At 41.5% G+C, this 21,189-nt stretch overlaps 1 protein-coding gene across 2 annotated transcripts; it reads left to right on the forward strand.

Moving 5' to 3' along the window:
* Positions 1-13,882: 13,882 nt before the first annotated feature.
* On the forward strand, positions 13,883-21,189 carry LOC123781202 (protein SPATA31F1-like). Of its 2 annotated transcripts, XM_087869691.1 has the most exons (5): positions 13,883-14,682; positions 15,531-15,570; positions 16,104-16,164; positions 17,353-17,455; positions 17,555-21,189. In XM_087869691.1, exons 1-5 carry the CDS (start codon positions 14,539-14,541, stop codon positions 21,116-21,118), a joined length of 3,912 nt encoding a protein of 1,303 aa, XP_087725817.1. In that variant the 5' UTR covers positions 13,883-14,538; the 3' UTR covers positions 21,119-21,189. The 2 variants fall into 2 exon arrangements, with proteins under 2 accessions (XP_087725817.1, XP_045636551.2); XM_045780595.2 differs by having other exon boundaries at positions 17,353-21,189.

Genomic DNA, 21,189 nt, shown 5'->3' on the forward strand with positions numbered 1-21,189 from the left:
AGGTATCCTACAGAATAGTTTCTGTACCCTAAGAATTCCCTGTGTTCCACCTATTCATTCCTTTTTCCTTCCCCTAAACCCTTGGCAACCACTGCTTTTTTTTTAATATTGTGGTAAAATAGGGGTGCCTGGGTGGCTCAGTTATTAAGTGTCTGCCTCTGGCTCAGGGCGTGATCCCGGCATTCTGGAATCGAGCCCTGCATCAGGCTCCTCTGCTAGGAGCCTGCTTCTTCCTCTCCCACTCCCCCTGCTTGTGTTCCCTCTCTTGCTGGCTGTCTCTCTCTCTCTGTCAAATAAATAAATAAAATCTTGAAAAAAAATTGTGGTAAAATATACATAACACGAAATTTACTATTTTAACCATTTTTAAGTGAATAATTCAGTAACATCAAGTACATTCACAGTGTTGTATAACCAACATCACTATTTCTAAAGCTTTTTCATCAACCCAAACAGAAACTCTGTACTCATTAAACAGTAACCCCCAACTTCCCCCACCCTACCCCAGCACCTGGTAACTTCTGTTTTCTGTCTCTATCAATTTCCTTATTTTAGGTACTTCATATAAGAGGAATCATGCAATATCTGTCCTTTTGTGTCTGTCTTATTTGTGTATGACGTAACATAATGTGTTCAAGATTCACCTATATTGTAGATGTATCAGAATTTAATTTCTTTTTATTGCTAAATATTCCACTTTGTGTATATATTACATTTTGCTTATCCATTTATCCATTGATGGACACTTGGATTGTTTCTACTTTTAGCTACTGTGAGAAATGCTACAAGGAACATTGGCGTGCAAGTATCTGCTTGAGTCCCTGCTTTCTAATCCTTTGGATATGTACCTAGAAGTGGAATTGTTGAATCATATGGTAATTCTATGTTTTAGAGAAACCGCCACCAAATTGTTTTCCACAGCAGCATTTTGCTTTCCCACCAGCAATGAGTGAGAGTTCCTATTGCTCCACCTCCTTACCAGCGTTCACTGTTGTCAGTGTTCTAGATTTTGGCCATTCTAATAGGTGTGTAGTGGTATCTCATAGTGGTTTTAATTTTCAGTTCTCTATTGACATATAATGTTGAATATCTTTCTGTATCTTTTTTGGTGAAGGGTTCAGGTCTCTTGTCCATTTTTAAATTGGGTTATTTTCTAATTGAATTTAAATAATTTTTTGTGTACTTTGGATACCAGTCCAATATCTTTTGCACAGATTTTCTCAAAGTGTAGCTTGTTTATTCATTCTCTTAACAGTGTTTTTTGGAAAGAAATTTTTAGTTTTAATGAAGTCCAACTTATTTTTTTTTTCATAGGCTGTGCTTTTGATGATGCATCTAAGAAGTCATCATCAAACCTAAGGTCATACAGATTTTCTCATAATCTCATTCTTGAAAGAAAAAGTATATGTACGTTTCTACTTTCCATCTTTTGTTAATCTGTATTTTCTAAATTTTTTACATTGCAAATTAATTACATAGTTTATTATATAATTTAAAAATCCCAGAGTTGGCAACAAGGTGGCTTCTTTTAGTTTTACATATAGCACTCTGTGACCCAGAAGACAAAGTTTTACCACTTTGGGTTTCAGTTTCCCTTTCTATCAGTGAGTATTGGAACAGAGAAATCACAGAGTTTCCTTTCTGTCATAACATCTAGCATACTCATACTTTTCTTTCAAGTTCTTTAAAAAGTCCATGGACTTAATTGGAGCATCCAGCCAGGGTATATCCAGCCGTGGGGCAGGGGAGGACTGTGTGTATATGTGTAAACATTTTTTAGGCTATTCACCTAGGAGTTTATTGAAGTAAGAAGCTGGGTCTATAGTTTCCAGACACTGTCCTTTCCAGGCACCGTCCACATGCCTCATGAGCCCCAGCTGTGCTCTATGGGTAGGTGGGAAAGCAGGTTCCCTGAGGGGAACAGGCACACCACACCAGGGGGGAGAATGTGAAACTGACATACAACCTAGAATGTAAATTGGTATAGCCACTGTGGAAAACAGTATGAAAGTTCCTCAAAAATTAAAAATAGATCCAATAATTCCACTACTGGGTATTTACCCAAAGAAAAATGAAAACATCAATTCAAAAAGATATATGCACCCCTTTGTTTACTGCAGCATTATTTCCAATAGCCAAGATATGGAAGCAACATAAATGTCTATCAGTAGATGAATGGATAAGGAAGATGCAGCATACACACACACCCCTTATATTAAAGGAATATTTTACAGCCATAAAAAGGATGCGATCATGCCATTTGAGACAATGAATGGACCTAGAAGATATAATGCTAAATGAAATAATGCGGACTAAGACAAATGCCATATGATTTCACTAATATGTGGAATCAAAAATATGAATAAACAAAAAAGCAGAATCAGACCTATAAATACAGAGAACAAACTGATGGTTTCCCAAGGGGAGGAGGTGGGGTTGTTGGGCAAAATGGGTGAAGGGACTAGAAGATACAGCATTAAGAATACAGTCAATGATATTGTAATAGTGATGTATGTGGACAGATGGTAGCTACACTTGTGGTGAACATAGCATAAATATGTTGAAGCACTATGTTATACACTGGAAACTAACATAACATCGTGTCTCAACCATACACAAAAAATTTAATTTAAAAATCTGCTCTGCTCCTCCCCCCTGCACTCACACGCCCTCTCTCTCTCTCTCTCTAAAATAGATAAATCTTGAATTTTTTTTAAATAAATAAATCTCAAAAAAAAAAAAAAAAGAAAGAAAGTGGGAGTGGGGCACCTGGATGGTACAGTCTGTTAAGCATCTGACTGGTTTCAGTTCAGGTCATGATCTCAGGGTTATGAGATCGAATTCCCAGTCAGGCTCCCTGCTCAGTGTGCTTGAGACTCTCTCCCTCTGCCTCTGCCCCCTGTGCTCTCTTATGTGTGTGCTCTCTCTAAAATAAATCTTTAAAAAAACAACAACTGAGGGGTGCCTGGGTGGCTCAGTCCATTGAGCCGCTAACTCTTGGTTTTGGCCCAGTTCATGATCTTGGAATCCTAGAACTGAGCCCCATGATGGGCTCCTCGCTCATCATGGAGCCTTCTTGGGATTTTCTCTCCCTCTCCCTCTGCCCCTCCCCCCACTTGCTCTCTCTCTCTCTCAAATAAATAAATAAAATCTTAAAAAAAAAAAAAACCTGACACACAATTCTTCACTGTAGACCTTCCTCATGATCAATTATTATTTCCAAGGCCACACTTTTTCTCAGAAGCCTTTTGTGGTAAGTCTTTCAGATTTTTATTTTACTTCATTTTTTTTTTTTGAAGAGAGAGAGTGAGCACAAGTGGGGGAGGGGCAGAAGGAGGGGGGAGAGAGAATGTGTTTGGGTTTTTTTGCATAGGCATGTTCATAGAAGCTTTATTTATAATAGTAAAAAATGAAAACCTAATGTTACATTCACATAACAGATTACTATTCAACAGTGACAAAAAAGAACACACTAACTAGAGAAGGAAAAACTAAGGTGAAAAAAATAAAAACATTTATTATTTCTTATAGGCTAGGCATTGGCTGAAAAAGGATACAAGGGAACTTTCTAGGGTGTTGGAAATGTTCTATACTGTAATATCCTTTTGTCAAAAGTATACAGCTAAAAATTGTACACTTCAATGTATGTAAATATTACAAAAAAGAACCATATATTGATGATGATGATGATGATTATAGAATGAGGTGGTGGGGAATAGGTGAACGTATAAATGGTATAAAAATGGCAGAATATTGGGGTACCTGGATGGTGCAGTCAGTTAAGCATCTGACCCCTGGTTTTGTCTCAGGTCGTGATCTCAGGGTCCTGGGATTGAGACCCCCCATTGTGTGCTCAGCAGGGGGTCTGCTTGGGATTCTCTCTCCCTCTCCCTCTGCCCCTCCTGTGCTTGCTCTCTCTCTCAATCTCGAGAGAATCTTAAGCAGGCTCTGCACCCAGCATAGAGCCCCATGTGGGGCTCAATCTCACGACCTTGAGATCATGACCTGAGCTGAAATCAAGAGTCAGATGCTTAACCAACTGAGCCACCCTGGTGCCCCACAAGATTTTTTTTACTGTGACCCATAGCAAGAATATAGCTGTATATACACAGTTATAAACACGTGTTCATACATCTACAACTGAACCCAAAGTTTTGTGAAACAATCCTACTTTTACTTCATGTGATGTTCCCTGATATTTTCTATCCTTTTTATCCTATTTCATTAAAACAGTCCTGATAATGATTCTCTCAGATAATTTCATGACTTCCCAATGAGTCTGGACCTACAATTTGAGAAACACAGCCTTAGGATAATTTTACATTTTTGATTACAGAACTACATTTTTGTCTTGATTTAAAGATGGTTACCTCTAAAAGACAAGGACAACATTGTGGAGTATAAGGTAAGCCTTCCCCTTGACTTCTGTGGTGCAAGAACAGAATTCTCAAGCTTGTCTTAAGAGTCTGGTTGGTTGGAAGGTCTAACAGAGATGGACAGCTACTAATATACATTTGACTGAAAAAAAAAAACCGCACTCTATATGAGAGGCTGATCGTTTTTGACTTGTGAATACATATAAAAGAATATTTATCGGAGCATTGCTTTTAGTGATTTAAATGTGGAAATAGGGGAGCCTGGGTGGCTCAGCTGGTTATCTGCTTTCGGCTCAGGTCATGATCCCAGGGTCCTGGGATCGAGCTCCACGTCGGGCTCCCTGCTCAGTGGGGAGCCTGCTTCTCTTTCTCTTCCCTGCTCCTGCTCTCTCTCTCGCTATCTCTGTCTCTATCTCTCTCCAATACATAAATAAAATCTTTTTTAAAATGTGGAAACAATCTCAACAAAAATCAAAGTCTAGAGCAATGATTCTTAAATGGTGAACTAGATGGATCCAGTGGGCAGGTGGGAGGTGTCTATAAGAAGAAACTCCAAGAAGAGGGACAGAAATGAGTGGATTGAAAAACCATATTAATTAGAATATATATATTTATATTTGGAAGACAAATATTAAAACACATTACTCCCCCCCCTTTTTTTGTAACATAGACTACAAAACAGCAGAGGTTTACAGTATCTTCTTCATTCTTGGGAAGACACAGAAGGTACCAGCTCTCTAAATAGTTTGGGGAAGCCCTCTCCCAGAATTGTATCAGAAGTTTTAGGGAGCAGTCATAAAATGTTTACATTTTAAAAACCGAGAAACACTTGCTCAAAAACCTAGAATAAACATGCTTGAAATTTTAACTTTTCAAGAATTATTCCTTGGAGGAAAATCAGTGGTAATAATTTAGTTCTTACACGCTTTTTCAGACAACATAGTAAGAGTTATTGAACAAAGGCCAACCAATTAGGGGAGTTACACTTTAAGTGAACTGACTCATTAATATTGTATTAGCAAATTAACTACAGGCACCTCCTAATACACTGTAGTCCTGCTACAACCATTATTCTCCATAAGGATAACAAGAATCACTATTAAGCTATCTCAGTTGTTAATCATGTCATTACACTGGCTTTGGGAGACTGTCTTTAAAGGAATTTCAGCGAACCAAAGTGGACATCTACCAGTAAAAGAAAAAAAAAAAAAACCCACAACACTCCTCCATATCTCCCTCCCAGAAGAACACCCAAATACCCCAATGCTTTCCATCCCCAACCATAGACTTTAAGAGCACTTCTGTTCCTTTTACCTGGGATGGCTCCTTTCCTACCCACCTTTTTCCCTCTCTAAAGGCAGAAAATGTAAAATAGAACCTTAAAAAGAAAACAGCGAAATCTGAACAAGATCTCAAGTCTTTTTGAATTGATATGGCTTTGATTTTGAGAGTAAGCTGTGAGGACATAAGAGAACTAGGTTTAATGAATGAGGCCAAAGTTTTTAATGGTTAATGGAGGAGAGGATCAAACCTATATACAAAAGACACCTTTGTCTCTTCAACAGATGGTGTTGGGAAAATTGGACAGCTATATGTAAAAGAATGAAACTAGACCACTTTCTTACACCATACACAAAAATAAATTCAAAATAGATTAAAGACCTGAATGTGAGAACTGAAACCATAAAAATCCTACAAGAGAGCGCAGGCAGTAATTTCTCTGCTATCCGCCGTAACAACATATTTCTAGATATGCCTCCTGAGGCAAGGAAAACAAAAGCAAAAATAAACTATTGGTTCTACATCAAAATAAAAAGCTTCTTCACAGCAAAGGAAACAACCAAAACTAAAAGACACCCTACTGAATAGAAGATATTTGCAAATGACATAGTCTATAAAGGGCTAGTATCCAAAATATATAAAGAATTGATACAACTTAACACCAAAAAAATAATAATGATCCAATTTAAAAACAGGCAGAAAACATGAACAGACATTTCTCCAAAGAAAAACACAGATGGCCAACAGACACATGAAAAGATACTCAACATCATTCATCATCAAGGAAATGCAAATCAAAACCACAATAAGGTATCACCTCACACCTGTCAGAATGGCTAATATAAAAAACACAAGAAACAACAAGTGTTGGCAAGCAATGTGAGTTTTAAAAGAGAACACTCTTGCACTGTTGGTGGGAATGCAAACTGATACAGTCACTATAGAAAACAATAGGGAGATTCCTCAAAAGGTAAAAATAGATCTACCCTATGAAATCACACTACTGGATATTTACTCAAAGAATACAAAAACATTAATTCAAAGGAATACATGCACCCCTATGTTTACAGCTGCATTATTTACAAGAGCCAAATTATGCAAGCAACCTAACTGTCCATCAATTGATGAATGGATAAAGAGGATACATACACAATGGAATATTATTTAACCATAAAAGAGTGAAATCTTGCCATTTGCAAAAAGTGGATGGATTTAGAGAATGTTATGCCAAGGGAAATAAGCCAGTCAGAGATAGACAAATACCATATGGTTTCACTCATATGTGGAATTTAAGAAACAAAACAAACCAACAAAGGAAAAGCAAAAGAGACAAACCAAAAAACAGACTCTTAGGTATATAGAACAAACAGTTACCAGAGGGGAGGTGGGTGAAATAGGTAAAGGGGATTAAGAGTACACTTATCTTGATAAGCACTGAGTAATATATGGAGTTGTTGAATCACTATATTGTACACCTGAAATGAATATAACACTGTATGTTATGTTAACTACACTGGAATTAAAATTTAAAAAGTAAAATTTGAAGAAAAATTAAAAAGGATAAAAAAGACACCTTGATTAAAAGTGAGTGTTCTCAAATATCCAACATGTGCACGTGGTATATTTGAGAAATTAATAAAAATCAGCTTGAATTTCCAGAGAAACAAGTGGTAGTGGGTAATGACAGGTAAAAACAAATGTCTGGAGAGTCCTAGCTAATGTAATAAGACACAAAAAGGAAATGAAAGGTATACAGACTGGGAAGGAAGAAATCAAACTATCTTTGTTCACAGATGATGTGAGTGTGTATGTAGAAAATCCAAAAGAACTGACAAAACTGTAGTAAACAATTATAGCAAGGTTGCAGGATGTAAGGTTAATATACAAAAGTCCATTGCTTTCCTAGGTACCAGCTATATAAGGAAAACTTCAAAATTCTAATGAACAATATTTTAAAAAACTAAATAGATATTCCATTTTTTAAAGAAAAGGAAGACTCAACATTATCAAGATATCAGTTCTTCCCAGTTGATCTATAGATTCAATGCAATTCCAATCAAAATCCCAGCAAGTTATTTTATAGATATCAATAAACTGATTCTAGCATTAAGGAGGGCTCTTGAGGGAATGAGCACTGGGTGTTACATGTAACTGATGAATTACTAAATTCTATCTCTGAAACTAGTAATATACTATATGTTAATTAAAATGAATTTAAATTTAAAAATTCCCCCAAAAACCTGATTCTAAAGTTTATATAGTGAATTCGATTTTGAAGGAGAAGAGCAAAATCAGAGAGACAAAGGTATAAAGGTATAGGAGCATCTGGTTGTTTGAACTAGAGGAAGTGAAAGCAGGTGACAGCCTGAATTTTCCTTGGTACTGCTGCAGCCAAAAAGTCTGTCTAGATGTCTTTCTAAGGTACTAAGATATACATGGCAACTTGGGTTGTGTGTTTATGTGTGTATAAAATATGTATATTCTCTGCAGAGAATTTGCTTATTTATGAGGCCAGAGTGGAAGGAGGGGTGCTGCTCTGCATCAGGAAGGCAGTTTAGGAACCTCTCTCTGTAAGGCTAAATAAGTGAGAAAGTAAATAACAGTGATCTCCTGAAAAGTGAGAGGGCTTCATTAGGCAAAAACAAAGCAAAAGAAACCTCTGAATGGGAGGACAGGTGGAAGCAACCAAAGAGGGCTCAAAAGGTGGAAAGGAAAGCCCAAACTTTTCACTGAGATCAGAAGAGAGGTAGAGAAATCCAGATGATTCTTGCTACCTTTCAGAGAGCATGTGTTTTATATATCTGTGTTGAATGAATGCTGCATCAATGACTGGGCAACAGTAAATGTTTGAGATCATGGTATCAGTACCTCAAAATGTACCTTTTCCTCAAAATGGACTGGAGAGACTGATCAGACATATCTTCAAAATTCAATTCTAGAGAATACACAGCTACCAGCTCATCACATCTACTTTGCTTCCCCAGAGCTAAAGCCTGAATGATGATTCAGGGCTAGCAGGGATGAGATTAGCCAATTATATAGTAGCTACGAGTGATTTCTCTGACCACAGGGGAGAACTACAACATTGTGGAATTTTGCCAGTGTCCATAACCACGATGATAAAAGAGATTAAAAACACCACAGTCAAAAGTTTGCTGCATTTATGCTGTGTCCTGGGACACTATGACCTGGCCCCCAGGAGGGCAGCTGCCCTAAAAGCATGTGTAGGAAGCTTCAAAATCTCTTCTGTCCTGGGTTTGAGCTGGAGAAATTTAGCACAAGCAGCATCCTCACATAACTGTGAAAATTTTCAGAGTGGTTGATAATTGGCTTCTGGAAGCATGTCTCTGAATGATTGTGTGAGAGCCTCAGGGAAAGCCATATACCTAACATAGAAAGTGGAAAACCAACAGAACTAGGGTCTGTAAAAAAAAAAATGTAGAATGCACCTAACAACATCCTGAACTCACTGCACATCTTGCTGTTATTAACACTGATGAGACTCTGAACATAACCAAAACAACAACAACAAAAAAAATCTCTACGCAACTAATGAATTGTTGAACACTACAACAAAAACTTATGATGTACTATATGCTGGCTAACTGAACATAATTTTAAAAAATAAAATAAAATAATAAATTGTGAATTTATATGGGGGGGGAAAAGTCTCTTTACCCCTCCATGAGACTCCTGTTCTTTGAGGAAATCCATCTTAAGGTGTTTGCCTGTTCTCCAGTCACTGGCTGTTGCTTTAGGAACAGAACACCTCACCACAGTGCTTTTGATGCTCATTCTTAGCCAGCGTGATTTGGCGTGCTATTTTTAGTTTTCATCTTTGTAAATTCAGTGTCCCTCCACTCACACTTGTTTATCCAGCACAGCAGCACTAGCTTCAGTCATCCCAGAAAATATGGCCACCCTAAATTAACTGAGTTGTTTTGGGGTTTCCAAGGACTGAAACTGAGTCTTCCTGGACTCAGCTCAAGAGAATGAGGCATCTGTGAGATCCTACTGTTGCTTAGTATTTACTGAAAGCCCACAAAGCTCTAACACATGGGGACAAAATTATGGCATGATCTGGGGGCCTTGCGTGAATCTTCATGAAAAGCTACAGTGCTGGCTTCCCACAGAAGCACAGCAATAGTTAAGGAATATCCCATATCAGTGACTGGCTGGTATGACTGCACTTGGCAGGCAGAACTTTCTAGCAAGATGGAGAGGGACTCCCTGTTCTCTGCTCTTGACCCATGAAACACAGATTTAGTCCTATTTAATGTACTCATTACACCGTGTTTATCACCATTTACTTATTTGCTGACACTACAAACATTTCCAGAGTGCAACCTAGTATGTATCAAGCACACATCAGCCTCATAATAGATGTTGGTAAAATGAACAAATGGAACCTCACTCAGCCTGTGGAATGCAGTATGAGTATGTGTATGTAGGGTGCATAAGTGGAAGACTTTTTGAGAAGATGCTGCATAAGCTAAATCTTGAAAGATAAGTAAGAGTTTCTGCAATTGATAAAGAACAGTCATTCCAGAAGGAAGTAAAAGCACACAGAAAGGCAGGCACATAGATCTACAGAGACACCCCCCACCCCACCATTCCCCTGCATTTTAGTGTGAAACCAGACTGGGTGCTGGGTAGAAATAGGCAAGGAAACCTACTTTCACATAGAATTATCATTAGCTCAAAGAATTGATTGGAAATAGTATGGTTAAAGTAATTAGAAGGAAATTGGACTTCAGAAATTAAAAATAAACTGACCTAGAGAACAGGATTTCCTCTGGCTAGTGTGGTAGGCGCTCTCTCAGATGGCTCCTGTTGAGCCCTGCCTCCTGATATTCATGGTATTGTATAATCCCCTCTTGAGTACCATGCTTCTGGCCAACAGATTATGGCAACATTGAAGGGTATCACCTTCCATGATTAGGTGACAAAAGATTATTACTTCCATCTTGCTAGTCAACTTTCTCTATTGACTTCTTAATGTGCACACTTTTGTGAATTAAGCTGTCATGTTGGAGAGGCCCACCCCACTGAGGGTAGCCTGTGGCAAACAACTAAAGCTCTCAGTCCAAAAGAGCCTGATGAACTGAATTCTGCCAACAACGACTGGGTGAACTTGGAAGCAGATCCCGAGTTGAAGCACAATTGAATTTATATATCAGCTTTATTTATAACTTACAACCTTGCTAAATTCGCTTACAGTTCTAATTGCATTTTTTTTTTTGCAGATTCTACAGGATTTTCTACACAGATGATCATGTCATCTGTGAATAAAGGCAAATTTCCTTCTTTATTTCCAACAGGACGCCTTTTATTTCTTTTCCTTGCCTCATAGCACTGGCTAGAACCTCTAGTACAATGCCAAATAGAAGGGGCGCCTGGGTGGCTCAGTAGGTTAAGCTTCTGCCTTCAGCTTAGTTCATAACTTTAGGGTCCTGGGATCAAGCCCCATGTTGGGGCTCAGTGGAGATCCTGCTTCTCCCTCACCCTTATCCTTCCACCCACTCATGCTCTCACTCTATCTCAAATAAATAAAATCTTTTCAAAAAGAAGAAAATGCTGAATAGAGGTTCTAAGAGTAGATATCTTTGTATTATTATTAATCTTAGTGAAGAGGCATCTAGTCTTTCATCATTAACTATGATTTTAGCTGTGGGGTTTTCATAGGTGCCCTTTATCAGCTGGAAGAATTATTTTCTTAGTTTGTTAATCTTAAAAATCGGGGATGCATCTTGTATTTTGTCAAATGTCTTTTCTACATCTATTGACATGATCATATTGTTTTTGTTTTTTAGTTAGTTAATATGATGAATTACATCAATTAATTTTTCAAATATTAAGCCAACTCTGCATTCCTGGGATAACCCCACTTGGTCATGATGTATTATCCTTTTTATATATTTTTTGTTTCAATTTGCTAAAATTTTGTTTAAAAGTTTTCTTTTTTTAATAATAATTTTTATTATGTTATGTTAGTCACCATACAGTACATCCTTAGTTTTTGATGTAATGTTCCATTATTCATTACTTGCGTATAACACCCAGTGCTCCGTGCAATATGTGCCCTCCTTAATACCCATCACCGGCCTAACCCAATCCCTCACCCCCCTCCCCTCTGAAGCCCTCAGTTTGTTTCCCAGAGTCCATAGTCTCTCGTGGTTCATTCCCCCTTCTGTTTACCCCCCCCCCCCGCCTTCATTAAGCTGGGGGCATCATGTTGCCTGATTTCAAGCTATACTACAAAGCTGTGATCACAAAGACAGCATGGTACTGGCACAAAAACAGACACATAGACCAAGGGAACAGAATTGAGAACCCAGAAATGGACCCTCGGCTCTTTGGGCAACTAATCTTTGACAAAGCAGGAAAAAACATCCAGTGGAAAAAAGACAGTCTCTTCAATAAATGGTGCTGGGAAAATTGGACAGCTATATGCAAAAGAATGAAACTTGACCACTCTCTCACACCATACACAAAGATAAACTCCAAATGGATGAAAGACTTCGATGTGAGACAGGAATCCATCAAAATCCTAGAGGAGAACATAGGCTATAACCTCTTCGACGTCGGCCACAGCAACTTTTTTCATGACACGTCTCCAAAGGCAAGAGAAACAAAAGAAAAAATGAACTTGTGGGACTTCATCAAGATAAAAAGTTCCTGTGATGCCAAGGAAATAGTCAAAAAAACTAAAAGTTTGCTATCTATGCTCGTGAGGGATATTTGCCTGTACTTTTATTTCTTGTAATGTCTGTCTGGTTTTGGCATCAAGGTTGTTCTGGTCTCATGGAACAAGTTGGTAAATATTCCCTCCTCTTTAATTTTACTCTAAAAGTTTGTGGAGAATTGGTATCATTTCTTTCTTAAATGTTTTGTAAAATTAACCAATGAAGACAACTGGGCCTGGAGATTTCCTTGTGGGAAGGTCTTTGACTAAAAATTCAATTTCCTTTATAGATACAGGGCTACTAGGTTGTTTACTTCTTCTCAAGTGAGCCTTGGTAGTTTGCATTTTTCAAGAAATTTGTCATTTTTATCTAAGTTGTTGAGTTTATTCGTATAAAGTTGTTCATAATAGCCTCTTATTATTCTTTTGTTATCTGGAGGATTGGTGGTGCTGTCACCTCTCTCATTCCTTATAGTGGTAATTTCAATCCTCTATTTTTCCTGATCAGTCTGGCTAGAGTTTATCAATTTTATTGTTTCAAAGCAACAGCTTTTGGAATTATCAATTTTCTCTATTGTATTTCTCTTTTCTATTTTATAGATTTCTCATATTTATTATTTCCTTCCTTCTGCTTACTTTGAATTTTATTTTTTTTTAAGATTTTATTTATTTATTCAACAGAGATAGAGACAGCCAGCGAGAGAGGGAACACAAGCAGGGGGAGTGGGAGAGGAAGAAGCAGGCTCACATCGGAGGAGCCTGATGTGGGGCTCGATCCCATAATGCCAGGATCACGCCCTGAGCCGAAGGCAGACGCTTAACCGCTGTGCCACCCAGGCGCCCCTGAATTTTATTTTTTGTTTGTTTGTTTCTAAGGTGGAACCTGAAATTGTTGATTTGAGTTTTTTTGCATATACCTTGTTAGTACTATATATTTCTCTCTCCCTGCACCCCACAAATTTTATTCTAATTTTCATTCAGAATATATTTAAAATTCAGTTCAAAATACTTTTTAATTTCCCTTTTGATTTTTCCTTTTACTGATGAGTTATTTAGAATGTGTTGTTTTGTTTTCAAATATTTGGTGCTTTCCAGATATATTTCTGTAATTTAATTTCTAATTTAATTCCATTGTGATCAGAGAACATATTCTGTATGACTTGAATTCTTTTAATTTGCTGAGATTTGCATTATGACAGAATATTTTCTATCTTGGTAAATGCTTCATGTGCACTTAAATGTATATTCTGCTGTTATTGGGTGAAATATTCCTATAAATGACATTTATATTAATTGGTAGCAGTTTTCAAGGATTTTATATTTTACTGAATTTTTTTACTTATCCTATTATTTATTAAAATCTCTTTTTTCTCCTTCAGTCCTTTTTTACTTTACTTATTTTGAAGCTATGTTATTAGGAGCATAAATGTTTAGGATGTTATGTTCTCTAGTATATTAACCCATTTATCACTATGAAATGACTTTTATCTGTGTACTCTTTGTGAAATCTTTGTCTAATATTAATATGGCCACTGCAGCTTTCTTTTTATTAGAATTAGCATGATTTACCTTTTTCTATCCTTTTAGCAGATTTCTCTTTATATTTAAAATTTGTTTCTTATAGACAGCATACAATTCAGTTTTGCTTTTGTGATCACACAACCTCTCCTTTTTTATTGTGATTGCCCTCCCTAAGCTCATGTGTGCTTCACAGATATATTTCTAGTACAGGTTGGGGAATTAATGGAGGTTCCTCTGTCCCAGCCACTCTTCCTCAAAAGGTGCCCTATGTCCCTAAACATCCAGTTTTCTGGAGATGAGTGACCAGATAGTTGTAAAGGAGAAAGCCAAGACATCAAGCTGATGTTGAGTGTGCAGAGTAAAGACAAAGTGGAGGCACAGACATTGCCTATGAGTAGACACCTTTAGTCCCAGGCTCTGTAACCCTTACAGACAACTGGACACCTTCATCTACAGGCTAAATCACCACATAAGCTTCCCTAAGACAGATAAAAGTCTTTGACACTACACCTGCCTTGCAAAACAGAAGGGCTTTGTGATGCAGTCTGGTGGCCTGGTTCCATCATCTATGAGGCGGAGATGACAAGGCATAGCATTGGGAGTCATTAGGCACCAGGACCCTGAATGCCTAGATATAGGGATGGTTGGTCTCCTCATGCTAATGAGGCTTAGACCATGTTGAGCCATACTGTTGTTCTGTGGGATTTCAAGTATCCCTTATATACCTATGGCTTGATCTTCATTATTCTTCTAATTATCTGGCAAGTAACAAAGAGTTACTGTGGATTAAGATTGGAACCTAAAAGGATCTGCTGCCAGGTAGGGAAACATTATGACCTTGATTGAACTAATTAAGCCTCAGATAAGAAGCTTTTAAAATCTCATAGTCGGGGCGCCTCGGTGGCGCAGTCGTTAAGCGTCTGCCTTCGGCTCAGGGTGTTTTCCCAGTGCTCTGGGATCGAGCCCCACATCAGGCTCCTCCGCTAGAAGCCTGCTTCTTCCTCTCCCACTCCCCCTGCTTGTGTTCCCTCTCTCGCTGGTTGTCTCTCTCTGTCAAATAAATAAATAAAATCTTTAAAATAAAATAAAATAAAATAAAAATCTCAGAGTCTCTTTTACCACCACCACCCCCTAATTTTTATACCATGCATTCAGTAACTCTTATATGGTATTTCTCAGAGACTAGTAATAATTCCTTTTCAGGCCACCCTACAGTGTATTCTAGTTGAAAAATAAAGAACCTTTCAATCTGGTTTGGGTTGGGACCTAGATGAAACATCCTGGATCTCAGAGTACCTCCCAATAAGTGGGATTTTTCTGGTTGGTGGTTTCTATAGGCATTTGTTAACAGAAATCCTTTGGCTATTACACCAACACACCCTTTAATCTGTTCCACTCTTTCTCTTGCTTCAACATAAACCTCATGCATAACTTCTCCTGGGAAATAAATGAGAGGTATCGAGTATGGAAGAGACTTAAAATAAAAGCAAGCAGAGAAGGGAAATGTTGAGGTGAAAAGAAATGGGTATAGAAAGGAAAGTTAGGAAAGTAAATAAAATATAGACAGACACATAGAAAGGGATTGGAAAATGTATATTAGCTTTGTCATATTTTAAACATGAAAAAAATGGTGTGCTAGCTTCATACTCTAACATTTTGTCTTTAAGCGTCACCGAAAAGTCAGGATAAGAGATGCAGCAACAAGAGGTAAGGTCTCAGTCTCTGTTCCGACTCCCCTCATTATGGACAAGATTCCCCTGACTCCTGTCCCTCTATGACCCCTGGAACCAGTAGCCTGGTGCTCTAACCACTGAAGGCTCCAATTGCCCCAGTTGACAAATTCTCCCAGAAAACTATCTTGGGTGGGAAATCAGAGCCTAGGAATGTTCCAAAATTCTTTACCTTATCCCTGTCCCTGGGAATGAAGAATGGGGAAGTAGGACAGAAGCCTTTAGCTGTGTTATTTACTAGTTTTACGACCTTGTGGAAGTCACTTCATCGCTCAGTCTGTGGTCCATGAAATGGGAATCTCATGATCCTGCCTCACTCATGGTGTGGTTGCGATGATCAAATGAATTTAGGTCCAGGACAGCATGTTGCAATGGGTTAAGTTGTACACAGACGTGCCTTAGGGCATTGACCGTTGGGGTTTTCATCCTCCTCTTACTCAAAGGCCTTCAGCTTCCTCTAGGATGTCTCTGCATCCTCTCATTCCTTGTAACACTGCCCTGGTTTTTCAGCTAGGAGACATTCCCGAGAAGAAGCTGAGAAGCCGTGGGAGCTGCTCTCTGTCATGAAAAGGTGATCACTTGTTCTTTGCAGTCTCCAAACCCCCAGCCTGGTCTGTGATGATTTCTCTGCTTGGCCTTGGGCAAGGAGGAGAAGAGGGATAATGTCTGGGAGGGAGTCAGACACAGTGGATGCTGAAGACTTGTTGAGAGGTTTGCCAGGGCAGAGGGGGAACAGGTGTCTCAGGAAGGAGGAGTTTCCCAGTTCTGCTCTGGGCTAGGTTCACAGTGGTCCTGAAATTCAGGATTTCACTACTGTGTAACCCAATGAAGACTCTACATGAGTTTGCACTCAGCCACAGACAAGTTATCCAGTCAAGAGAACAGATAAATGCACGCATAAATAAATCACCATGTCATATTCCCTTTGTAGTAAGGGCAGACCCGTGGAACCTGCTGATATTACCTCCATGGTTTTGTCTTCAGGGAGGCCAATTCCTGGGACAGCCCTCAGAAAGGAGCCTGTCTTCTGTCCTCTTCTTAAAATCTCTAAAGAATGGGATTGGCTCTCAAGAGATGCTATGTACAGGAGCTAGGACCCTCCATAGTCCCCAGAATGCGGAGTTCCCACAAAAACTCATCCCACAATGAGTTCCCTTATTTTCCACAGCTTAGGAATACTGAATGCCAGGCTGTGGCCACCTTAACCCCAGATGAGATGGACTCCAGGTTGTCCTGGGTAATGTTCCTGGTGATGTCCCATCATCTAACAATTGGCTCTCTGTCTCTTCCTGGTTCCTTTCCCCTGGTTCAGCTTCTCAACGTAGATCAACAGAGAATGCATCCCACCTCCCAGTCTCTCATGGGCCTACATTCCATGGGTTGTCTCAGACCTTGCCCAACAAGCTCCAGACCCTCAGCCTAGCCCAGCCAACATAACTTGCCAATGGCATTTTCCTAGGAGGAAAAGGAGATGGGTAAACACCCTGGGAGTACAGGCCCCAAGGTTTCCAGGACTAGGGGAGGGTGGGCCAAATCTCCAGGCCACACATAGTCAAAGAGGCAGGTATTGGGGTGCCTGGGTGGCTCAGTCGGTTACGTGTCCCACTCTTGATCTCAGCTCAGGTCTTGATCTCAGGGTTGTGAGTTCAAGCCCCGCATTGGGCTCCATGCGAGGTGTGGAGCCTACTTAAAAAAAGCAAAACAAAACAAAGAGGCAGGTGTCACTCCATCAGTAACTGTTGCCATCCTCCCTTCCCAGCCAGGACTGGCTTCCTAAGGAGGGAAGTGTGAGGCGCCTCCTGTGTGCAGATACCTGCTGCGAAATCTGCAATGCCATGGCTCTGGAGATTCAGCAGTTGCTGGTGGGTGAGAACACCCTGATCTCTCCCCCTTCATCAGGGCAATTGCAGGGCTCCTCTTGCCTAGAGATTTTGTCCATGTCTACTGTGTCTTTCGATCAGAGTCTACAGCAACATTCCCTACACTCCAAAGCACTTGCACTTCGATCTGCAACCCCCCCAGTGTTGCAATTAGTGGATCAGAAATCCTTAACACAGTCAGCTGTCCAGTCAGCTGATACAGTCAGGATCCATGATTGCTGGGCTGAACACTTCCAGCTGGGGCAGGGATTTCAAATTCCAGAGGTGCCCAGGGGCCCAGAGACTTTATGTTGTTCAAGATTTGAGGAGACTATGGTTCCAGTAAACCAGCAGGAGATGATGCAGAGCAGCCCCGGCCTTGTCTGTGGAAACCAAGGGCAACAGCCCTTGAATTCCCAGGTGTGTCTGCAGACCCTGAACCGAGAAATCACTACCCTGACACACCCTATGGCCTTGCATATGGTTACTGTCCTCCCTGCCCACCTGCCATTCCTCAGTCCTGAAGTCCTGAGGCTTCTTGAGGTACATGTGAAAAAATGGATGCATTTCCAGAGGTGGGGGCTACCCAGACGTGTGGAGGAGTCCCTGAGGCAGCTTATGCCAAACCCACCATTGTTTTACCATCCTGTAAATAACCAACCAGTTTCTTTCATCCAGAAGAATACTTCTAAGTTCTCTATTGAAAAATTTGGGACGTATTCCTACCAGACCTGGGGTTCATGTATGGCCAGCCAGCCTACCCAGGCCTTTTGGGTTTCTGAATGGTCCATTATGGATCCAGAACAAAGACACCACCAGCAGCAAATCCCAAACCATATGGCTCTGGCTTTGCCCTCTCCAGCCCTTAAAGACTCAAGTGGCCTCTATGCACTTCCTGGGTACAAGGATCATGACTCAGTGGGCCATCTGCAGCAGAAATACAGCCAGCTATTCTGTGGACTCCCTTCTCTGCATAGTGAGTCCCTGGTTAACACCTTCTTAGGCTCTCAAAGTTTTTCCACGAATGGGAGCATGACCAAGCATCCCTTGAAGGATCCTTTTCTCTTTAAGGAACTCTCCATCCTCCCTCTGCTACCCAAAACTCCACCCCAATCAGCCACACCCTCTTCCCCGTCTTCCCCAAACTGGGTCATTCAATCTGACTACCAACAACCTCAAATCAGTGTCCCATTTCTGACTCTGGCCGAGTGTGATGCCTTGGAATGGCACCTGCTGCAGAGGCAGCTCCAGCTTCAGTGGGGCTTGCCAGCTGTTTTCCAGAGACCTCAGCACACCCAGAACCCCATGAAGTACAAGCCCTGTGGCAAAACCCAGTCTCCTGAGACAGTGAAAACTTCCTGGCCAGTGAAGCCCATCACAGTCCTCACTAGGGAACTAGTCTTTTTCCCAGAGCATGCCCGGAGGCTACTAGAATTCCACCTCCAGCGGCAGCTGATTCACCATCGCTGGGGCCTGCCCCAAAAGATCCAGGAGTCCATCCAATTGCTCCTGTCCCCCACTGATCAGTCGACTCTGTCCTGGAGCAGCACAGCCCTAGCCAACGTGCATGCTCCCCAACCTACAGCCCTAGAGGCCACTGGGGCCGGTGACCCATCCCCACCCATCACAGACCCAGTGTCAGTCCCCATGCCACACTTGTTTGACCAGGCCAAGGCAATATTGCAGAGCCACATCAACTCCAAATGTGGGCAGATTCACCAGGGCAAGGTACCTGCTCGTGTATATAGCTCTTGGCAGTGCATAATCCCCGGGGGCATGCAAGTGGCTCCCTTCACCTGCATCCCAGAAAGCAAGCCCCTGGAACTACAGGCAGCAACTGACCCTGCCTTACAACAGAAAGTTGTGCCCTGGATCGCAACGGCCCTTGATCAACAGCAACAAGCCTCACCAGGTGCTGTCACTGAACACCCTAAGCTGCCCCAAGCTCTGTCCGAGGGAGCCATTGAGAAACTGGAGACAACTTTGCGGCACAAGTACCTGGCCTTCTTGTCAGGGCTGCCTGCTCTTTATTATGTGGCTCTCTCTAGGGCCATGGCACCAGCAGTCTCTACCCAAGCTGTAATCACAGGAATGGTGCCTGGACCTGGTGAATTCCCAACTGAACCTCTGACTCAGATGATCTCATCTGAAGAGCAGTGTCTGAGTCCTAGGCCATGCTTTCAAGATGCCAACGAGACTTGTGCAGACATTGCAGATGAGATCCAGGTTGAAGAGCAGGTGGAAGAAATGATCAAGATGGTGCCTCTAGAAAGCCAGGCAGAGGTCTCTGGGCCCTACACACCCAAGAAACCCATCTTAGCCAAACTAAATTTCCATCTAAGAAAGAAGATCCTAGAGATACAACTGGGAATTCCCATAAAGGCAAGGTTGTCCAGAGAACAAACTGTAGCAACCCCAGACAACACATCCACACAGGAGTCTCTGGGGAGTCTAAACAACCAAGGAAAAACATTGCTCCAGGATCTCCCCATCCCACCAGACACTCCTCGTGTCCCAGATCCAGAATGGCTCCACCTTAAAGAACAGCTGGCCCTTGAGTTAAAGGCAGTGCAACAGAACCAGAAGCAACCTAGTTCAAGAGCAGTACCTCATGGTTCTGCCCACTGGGCCTCTAAGATCTCACAACCCAGTGGGGACATGACAGAGGCCCAGGTGCTTTGTGTTCAGTTGGAGGCCAGGGTGAACAGCCCCAGCCTGGAGGAGCCCTGGAGCCCTGAGCCCCAAAGCCCTGGCCACAGCAAGGACTCAGCCCAAGTCCCCATGCCGGCAGAAAAGAGAGAGGACCCAGGGAAACCCAAAGTGGCAGGGGACCACGGAGAAGGGGATGCAGGGTTTGCACACTCCTCTACAAGAGACATAAGCCACCCTGATGAAGCCCAGAGGCCAAAAGGGATGCTTCTGAACAGGACACCCCACAGCCCCTGGCGACGGAGCTGTAGCTTTCATCTTGATGCTCCCTGTGAACACGGTACCAGGCATCACCCTCCGATTCAGCTTCCAGAGCCACCTCCAGGAATCCCTGGGGTGAAGGTATCTGAGAAGAACGACCTGCACAGCAGTCAAACCAAGCTTAATGTCATCCTCAAACCAGCAAGGATTCCTAAGAATGCCCAGACTGTGGTGACCCAGGCACCACAGGGCCAGCTTTTCCTGGGCCAACTCACTCAGGGTAAGCCTGGCCAAACTCTGAAAGGTCAGGTTTTGCAGGGACAGGTGATGCCAGTCCATACTCACAAGAGGCCCAGTCTTCCAGAATCAGGCTTGAGAAGTAAGATGAAATCCTTTCTGCACTGTTTTAACTCCAAGGCAAAAAGCAAAGTGCGTGAAGAATCCATGTTCTCTACAGCTGGGAAAGTGGCCAACACCAGAAAAGAAAATGTAGAAAAGGGCCTGGCTCCAGCCAGAAGCCCCACGGGGCGAACCGAGACAGATAGGACAAGAGGGGACTCCAAGGCCCAATCTTCTCCCACTGAGAAGCAGGTGGGCCTGGCCTTCTTGGATGGTCCCCATTCCCCAGACAGTAAGCTCCGGCACCGCTCGCACTCTCACCAACTCCATTCTGCCTCAGTCCTGGGCCACCCCCGCCACTGCCCTCGGCACTGTCCTAGAGTGGCTTGTGCCACCCAACCAGGGAATGTACCCTAGGTCTCACCACTCGCCTCAGAGGGAAATGTTGGTCTGCTCAAGAAGACCCAACACAATCAAAAGACTTTGTA

This window comes from Ursus americanus, chromosome 18 (genome assembly GCF_024610735.1).
Source record: "Ursus americanus isolate L20-20 chromosome 18, mUrsAme1.1.p, whole genome shotgun sequence".
Lineage (NCBI taxonomy): Eukaryota > Metazoa > Chordata > Mammalia > Carnivora > Ursidae > Ursus > Ursus americanus.